The sequence below is a fragment of the Brassica oleracea genome, chromosome C9 (assembly GCF_000695525.1).
Source record: "Brassica oleracea var. oleracea cultivar TO1000 chromosome C9, BOL, whole genome shotgun sequence".
In the NCBI taxonomy this organism is placed as follows: domain Eukaryota; kingdom Viridiplantae; phylum Streptophyta; class Magnoliopsida; order Brassicales; family Brassicaceae; genus Brassica; species Brassica oleracea.
The window spans coordinates 3,120,367-3,128,597 of record NC_027756.1 but is presented as its reverse complement, the minus strand read 5'-3'; the positions used below and the strand labels follow the sequence as shown (position 1 = coordinate 3,128,597).

The 8,231-nt window shown below is 35.9% G+C and overlaps 2 protein-coding genes across 2 annotated transcripts; one reads left to right on the top strand and one right to left on the bottom strand.

Annotated features, from left to right (window-relative positions):
• Nucleotides 1-744: 744 nt before the first annotated feature.
• Nucleotides 745-1,903, bottom strand: LOC106314117. Its single transcript, XM_013752050.1, has one exon. The coding sequence runs from the start codon at nt 1,894-1,896 to the stop codon at nt 745-747; it is 1,152 nt and encodes a 383-aa protein (XP_013607504.1). The 5' UTR covers nt 1,897-1,903.
• Nucleotides 1,904-5,163: 3,260 nt separating this feature from the next.
• LOC106318703 (putative pectinesterase/pectinesterase inhibitor 28) lies at nt 5,164-7,980 on the top strand. Its single transcript, XM_013756799.1, has 4 exons — nt 5,164-5,492; nt 5,620-5,827; nt 5,955-6,504; nt 6,803-7,980. The coding sequence occupies exons 1-4, from the start codon at nt 5,254-5,256 to the stop codon at nt 7,837-7,839; spliced, it is 2,034 nt and encodes a 677-aa protein (XP_013612253.1). The 5' UTR covers nt 5,164-5,253; the 3' UTR covers nt 7,840-7,980.
• The last annotated feature ends 251 nt before the right edge of the window (nt 7,981-8,231 follow it).

Below are 8,231 nucleotides of genomic sequence, written 5' to 3'. Positions count from 1 at the left end.
GTATTAGCAAAAAAATTAACTTATGATTTTCATACGTTGTTATAAAATATATACATATTTACATGTTTCTATTTTTTTATCGGTTTTATTCGGTATATTCGGTTTTATCGGTTATATACTGAACCATATCCAAATCCTACAGTTTTTTAAAAATCATATCCATTCGGTTTGTATGGTATATACCAAATCTAAACCATATTATCTATTTCGGTTTGGTTCGGTTCGGTACGGTTCGGTTTTGCCATATTGAACAACCCTAGTTTAAACAAAAAAGAAGAGATTTTTCTGCGGTACTATATGGTGCGTAACATGTAATATATATATATATATATATGCTACACTCATCCTGGAACTCAAATTTCTTTGCGCGTTCTCGAATACTAATACTGATAACTCGACTGACATAATCAAGAAATCTAAGTATATGTAAACCAGATATAGGGAGCCATAGTTCTGAATCGAAAGGTTTGAAAATCAAGACACGTAACTTTGGTAAAAATTACCTCCCTACAACCATGGATTTTGACCTTTACCAAAATGATTATAAAACTCATGATATATAGATGGCAAGAAAAAAAAGGAACCATTTATTCATAAAAAGAAGCAAATCGTCCAGAAGAAGACATGCTTCGTACAGACAAAGGAACATCTAAACGAAATGCAAGAAAATTAAAATGAAAAAGCAATCTTCAGAGAGAGAGGTCTTTAATAGAAAACTAAACAATTCATAGGACTAAACAATAGTCAAAGAGATAAATCAGCCCCCCAGCTCTTGGATGTCCCTTCTATAGGCCCATCATCAGCACCAGCACCAGCATCAGCATCATCATCATTATCATCAATCTCCATAATATTTTTACCCTTTCCTATCTCTGAGATGAAATTCACCTCGTTCAATACATTCTCTTGTTGTGGATACAAACCTCTAGGAAGATTGTTGGTCTGAGGAGGAGGGAAAGGAGGAAAGTTCCTAGGGAGCATCGGGGGATAGCTGTTGTAAGGGGGTCTAGGCCCAAGTCCTCCTGAAGAAGAACCGTTGGTGGTGGAAGTGTTCCCTGCGAAGAAGCCAGTAGGAGCCACGCGAGGAACCGCGGTAATGTTCATGTCCGAGAATCCGTTGTTGACGGATGGGTGATTACGGGCAAATCTGCGTTTGAAAGCATCGTCAAGAGGGATCCCAAGATGATTCTCGTGTGTTAAAGCATCTTCCGAGTAGCCACCTAAGAAAAACATAAGAGGATTGTCTATATTAGGGTTCAAAAAGGCGAATCCGGGGTACTCTTGTTCCATATTCTTCCTCTTCCTTTCCCACTCTCGCTCCTGCTTGTGCGCGTTCTGGTGACCGCCTAGGGCTTGACTTGATGGGAACCCTTTTTTGCAAGTGGGACAAGTGAAGATCTTATTAGATCTTGGTGGGTAAAGCTGCAGGATCTGGCTTCCTGGTGGGACAGCACCAGATCCGATGAGACTTGGGTTTTCACTCCCCGGATCGTTGTTCTCCGTTGCCACGATAACAATGTCAGTGCATTGCTCAGGCTGGGGCGCGGGAGAGCCTGTATAAGGCACAATTTGGTTCTCCGTTGCCATCTCCTTGTCCCCCTCCACAGCCACGATAATGTCATTGGGTTGGGGCGGCGCGGCGGAAGAGCCTGCAGAAGACACAACTTGGTTCTCTGCTGCCATCTCCTTGGCCTCCTCCACGGCCACGGTAACGTCATTGGATTTTTCTGGCTGGGGCGCCGCGGAAGAGCCGGCAGAAGACACAGCTTGGTTCTCCGTTGCCTTCTCAATGGACTCCTCTACAGCCACGGTAACGTCATTGCATTTCTCAGGTTGGGGGGCGGGAGAGCTGGCAGAAGACACAACTTGGACCACGGAAGAGCTTGAAGAAGACATAACTTGTTGGTTCTCCTTAACAAAATATTTTCTATAATTTTTTGTGATTGAGAAGTGATGTTTTATCTCTTTGTGCTATAGATTCGCAGAATGAGGACGCTATTTATCGAGAAGATAACTTTATTGCACGTTAACAATTATGGTATCAAATCTCCATTGTGTTGAATTAAGTAAAAAACCAGAACTACACTTTGAATTCATATCCTAGAAGTTATGGTTATTTCTTTCATTATGTTGATTTTACTCATTCTACCTTCCTGTGAAACACGTATGGAAATAAGTTTTACAACTCTGTATTTAGTATTACACTCATTCGAATAGGTGTATACAGTAAAAACTCTATAAATAAATTAATAATGTTGGGACTATGATATTTTATTAATTTATAGAGTTATTAATTTACTAAAACTTTTTTTTATAGATTTTTTTATTTTGCAATATATTTTTAATAAAATAAACAAAATAATTGATTTTACTTATATACATTAATTAAAATTCTGAAATTCGACTTTCAAATTATTATTGTACTATTTGGTGTATATAAAATAAGTTCTTAAATGTTGTTTAGATATAATTTTACTAAATATTAGCAAAATATATTGAAGTGTCAAAAATATAGAGATAATTCTATTGTGAAAATGAGCAAATAATATAGTTGTTTGTTTGTACTTATATAAAATGCATATATACAAAATTATTAATTTATGATTTTAATGAGACTATATATTTACATAGGATTTCATAAAGTATTATTATCTTATTATTTTATCGATTTTTGTCATATTTTGAACCGGCCTAATTCGGGACTAGAAAAATTTATTAATTTATGTGTTTATTAATTTATTGGAATATTAATTTATAGAGTTTCTACTGTATATACATATGTGCTTACATAATATATACCACATTTAAATCCATTTTAGATGTTATTTTTGTTTCTCTAGTCATCATCTTTTTTTTCTTAAATGGCAATGGTCTAAATACAGAGTTGTATACATGCTAATATGTAATGCATATATTTGTTTCCGTGTAGAGATATACATATATATTATTACCCGAAAAATATATTTAAAAAAGAATTACAGCTAATAAGCTTACTAGTTAGTATCTTTACTTTTATGGAAGAAATTGTAATGACTAGACTACAGTTGTTTCTTAACCTGCTTGACTGCGAACAGACTACAGTTGCTTCTTTGCCATTAGAGAAAATAAGTAAAAAGTTGTGGAATTGTTTTTAGTCAAAAAAACTTGTGAGTTTATTAGCTTTTTTGGGTCTTAGTCAACTTTGACTATATATGTTTTAATTGGGAGAAATAAAACCCAAAAGAAAACAAGATATAAAAATGGTGCATGAACTAGTAAGAATAAGAGCTTTATTCTTAGTATACTATTTTCAAATATATATATATATATATAACACACAAAAGAAAGGTTGAATACATATACTGTCATTTTTCTTTAAATCAAACTACAGAACTATTGGTGTAAAATAATATCCAAGATATATTCATGAATACTGACTTATTACTACATAACATGTTGGTTTGTTGTTATCCCTTTTTCACTAAGAACAGCATTATGAAATCTTGAACAATGCCTACATTTTATTTTTCCTTTTCAAAATTATATCTATAAATCCAAGATCATGGACTAAACCCAAAAAAAAAAACAAGATGCCAACGTCCAGGGCCGTGTAACAGCACGCGTAAGCGTACGGTCGAACAAGGTCTGAAATATAAAAATAAAAAGTTTAAATTTTTTTAAAAAAATATATAGATAAATTATTGTAAAAAACTTAAAAATTTTAGATATAATGCTAAATTTAGAACTTATAATTAAAAAAAAAATCAGACAAAGTTATTAAATTTTAAAATTACTTGATAAAATGTACGATTAATAATTTTTTTTGAACAGGGTCTAAAATTAATTTGAGACGGCCCTGCCAACGTCATTATAACTTTTAACATCATTATCATTAATCTAATCCTTAAGTATAGTGACTTGAACTCTTCTTCTCAATGTGTTTTGCAGGAGACGAGTTCCAATCTCATCCACTGCAATAAGCACATCGATCATTTTTAGACCAGCTTTAGGTGCTACATGTATAAGCCGGCAATGGAAGTAAGTATGCTTCTGTTTGTAAGAGATTTTCTAAAACTATTTGACAGATCCTATTAGTAACTTTATTGATAGCTAGTGAAGGTAAAGCTTACCCTTACGGCTAAATCTTGTAGGCTTTACTTAATTTCCATGCATATATGTCCAGTTTTATTCACAAATTTATTTGATACTTTTACTACTTTTAACATTTTTAAAACAAATTTCATCCCTTGGGACCTTAAGTCCTTAGTTTTTTCAGGATGAAATTTGTTTCTAACAATTCTGATTCGAAATATAAATTATGTACCAAAAATTTGAAACGAAAACACGAAAACAAGCGCCATACATTTCCAGTAAGCAACCAACACTTTAGTTAATATTCTGTCTAAAGATATCCAGCAAACATTAGTCTTCAAATTTTCTCTTTACTTGACTTTGTGATTCTAGTTACCAAATATCCCTAGAAGGCTAGAACTGTGATTTCATTGTTAACAAAATTGGAATTCAAACCCTAAATGATGGTTAACTCAACTTTTTCTGCAAGTGATCTAGACGAATATCTAATTAAGATCAAACCCTTTCTCAAAAGAAAAAGAATATCTAAGTAAGAACATTCATAAATTAGAACAAATCTGGACTTGAACTTTTTACCCTACCATGTGTTGTAGAATTGTTAAATTTCTTAAAATCGAGATATTAATATTCCTAAATCTATATATGTACGTAGGGCATGTAATATAATATATATACCCATTTAAGATCAATAAGAACGAAAAGAGATTGCATTCTTTCTTTTGAAAAAATATTTTAAAACAATGTTCTTAAAAAAGCGAATATCATCTCATTCATTTTTGTTTAACTTATATATTCAAGGCATTACATTGTCCACTAATAACGTGAAAAGACTATTTTATGATTTCAATTAGATTATACCTTAAATTAAGATTATCAATGAATTAATTACTTCTCCATGTTTAGTAACTCAGAGAGAAGAAAATGTAAAGGACAAAACCATACCACAACCCTATCTTGTCTCTGTCTCTCACAATCTTAAGCATAACGACTTTCCCGACAAACCTCATAAAACATAGCAAGCAAAACTACGAGCCTCTTTATCTGTCCGAAACAAAACTATCATTGTAAATATTTTTAAAATTATGCAAAATAAACACTCCTAAGGAGGCTACGTAAGCTTCGTAAAAGGAGTCTATACAAAAACAATAAATAAAAATAAAAAATAGAAAAAAAAAACAATAAATGGCATTCGGATCATACGACGATGATTCTAAGAGGAAAAGGAGGTACGTAGTTATCTCCATCTCATCTGTTCTTCTTGTTTCTATGGTTGTCGCCGTTACCATCGGCGTGAGCTTCAATAACGATAACGGAACTAAAGAAGAGATCACGGCCTCCGTTAAAGCCATCAAAGATGTCTGCGCGCCAACGGATTACAAGAAGACTTGTGAAGATACTCTAAGGAAAGATGCAAAGGACACATCGGACCCGTTGGAGCTTGTGAGGACAGCGTTTAACGCAACGATGAAACAGATAAGTAACGTGGGGAAGAAGTCACTGACTATGATCGAGCTACAAAAGGATCCAAGGACAAAGATGGCTGGACACATCGGACCCGTTGGAGCTTGTGAGGACAGCGTTTAACGCAACGATGAAACAGATAAGTAACGTGGGGAAGAAGTCACTGACTATGATCGAGCTACAAAAGGATCCAAGGACAAAGATGGCTTTGGATCAATGCACGGAGCTAATGGATTATGCAATCGGCGAGCTTAGTAAATCTTTTGACCAGTTGGGAAGGTTCGAGCTTCACAAGGTTTGTAATATTAATTAGCTTCATGTGCTTTTAACTTAAAACCAATTGACAAGTAAATTGATCATTATATAGTTAATTATTTTTCTAACTATCTGTTGATGTGTGACTTAATTCATTTATTAACAAGGTTGACGACGCATTGATTAAGCTAAAGGTTTGGCTCAGCGCGACGATTAGTCATGAGCAAACTTGTCTCGATGGGTTTCAAGGGACACAAGGTGATGCAGGTGAGACGATGAAGAAGGCATTGAAAACCGCGGTTCAGTTAACACATAACGGGCTTGCAATGGTCAGCGAGATGTTGAATTACTTGGGACAAATGGAGTTGCCGGAGATGAATAGTCGCCGGCTGCTGTCTCAAGAGTTTCCTTCGTGGGTGGATGGGCGCGTGCGTAGGCTCTTGAATGCACCATTGTCTGAGGTCAAACCAGATATGGTTGTGGCTCAGGACGGAAGCGGTCAGTACAAGACGATCAACGAGGCATTGCAAAATGTACCGAAGAAGAATAATGCGACTTTTGTGATTCATATTAAGAGTGGAACCTATAAAGAATATGTTCAGGTGAATAGGACCATGCCAAATCTTGTTTTCATCGGTGATGGCCCTGACAAATCAATAATTTCCGGCAACAAAAGTTTCAAGGACGGTATTACCACATACCGTACAGCCACCGTTGGTAATGATTCTTATGTTATAGCATATCTAAGTGAACAGTCTAACATAGTCTAGACGCTTTAAAAAAAATACATGTTTACATTAAAACCTAAAACTTTATTTTTATCAATTTTGTGTTTATAATTTTGAAGAAATGTAGATGGAACTAATTAGGTTTGAAAAACTTTTTAAATATATATTACCGTTAATAGTTTTTTTAACATGGTCTAAAAATAATTTGAAAGGGCACACTGTTTACCTTTTGTGGTTTCACTTATTACCAAAATGTATATAACTAATGAACCTTGTCCTTATTGCAGCAATCATTGGAGACAATTTCATTGCCAAGAACATGGGTTTCGAGAACACAGCCGGGGCTTTAAACTATCAAGCGGTTGCCGTTAGGGTACTGTCAGACGAGTCCATATTCTACAACTGTAGATTTGATGGTTACCAAGACACTCTCTACGCACATTCCCACCGTCAGTTTTACAGGGACTGTACTATAACAGGCACCATCGATTTCCTCTTTGGAGACGCAGCCGCAGTGTTCCAGAACTGTACATTATTGGTAAGAAAGCCGCTCGCGAACCAGGCATGTCCTATAACCGCCCACGGACGTACAGATCCGAGGGAGTCCACAGGGTTTGTGCTCCAAGGTTGTACTATTGCTGGCGAAGCGGATTACTTGGCGGTCAAGGAAACTAGTAAAGCTTATCTTGGAAGGCCGTGGAAAGAATATTCAAAAACTATCATTATGGAGACGTTCATACCGGATTTTATCCCGGGTGAAGGATGGTCGCCGTGGCAAGGGAACTTTGGTCTTGACACGCTCTTTTATTCGGAGGTGAGGAACACTGGACCGGGTGCAGCTGTGGCGAACCGGGTTACTTGGCCAGGAATCAAGAAGTTGAGTGAAGAAGAGATTGTTGAATACACTCCAGCTAAGTATATACAAGGTGACGATTGGATTCCTGGTAAAGGTGTTCCTTACACGCCCGGTTTTTTCGCCGGGAACGGTTCAGCAACTGGTGCCGGTTCCTCCAACTCCACAACTACCGGTTCAAGCGAACCGGGCTCGACAAACTCTACAACAGGGTCAGATTCTCCAGCGGCTGCCCCAGGAGCCTCGCCCGTCACTGAAAGTGGCTTAGGGTCTCCTTCGGCTACTCCTTCAGCTTCACCAACAGCTTCTCCTTCAGCTTCACCATCAGCTTCTCCGTCAGCTACTCCTTCAGCTTCACCATCAGTTTCTCCATCGACTACTCCTTCAGCTTCACCTTCGGCTACTCCTTCAGCTTCTCCATCGGCTTCCCCTTCGGTTTCGCCTTCTGCTTCTCTGGAAAGCTCTGTTTAAGATTGTGTCTAACTAGAGGTCGTCTGTATGTATCTTTTGCTATTTACTCAAGAAAATGATTAAAAAAAACCTTGAGGATTTTGTAAATGAGTATATATGATTAGCTTTGTAAATTCATGTTAAGTCTATCTAATTTAAATTGCGGGTATTCACTAATCCGTATAAAAAAATTTAAAAGTAAAAAACAGATTTTTGAAAGAAAATGATTTTCTGAAACATTATAAATATATAACATTTTATTATTTTAGTTATATAAATATATAATTAATTTAAATTTTTTAAAATCATCCCCATTAGTTACCCGCGAATTTCAGATGGGACGGATCCGTTTCTTAGCACTATGTGCATATGAATCATTTAAACTAACTTTTGAACATGTGTCGAGATATCAT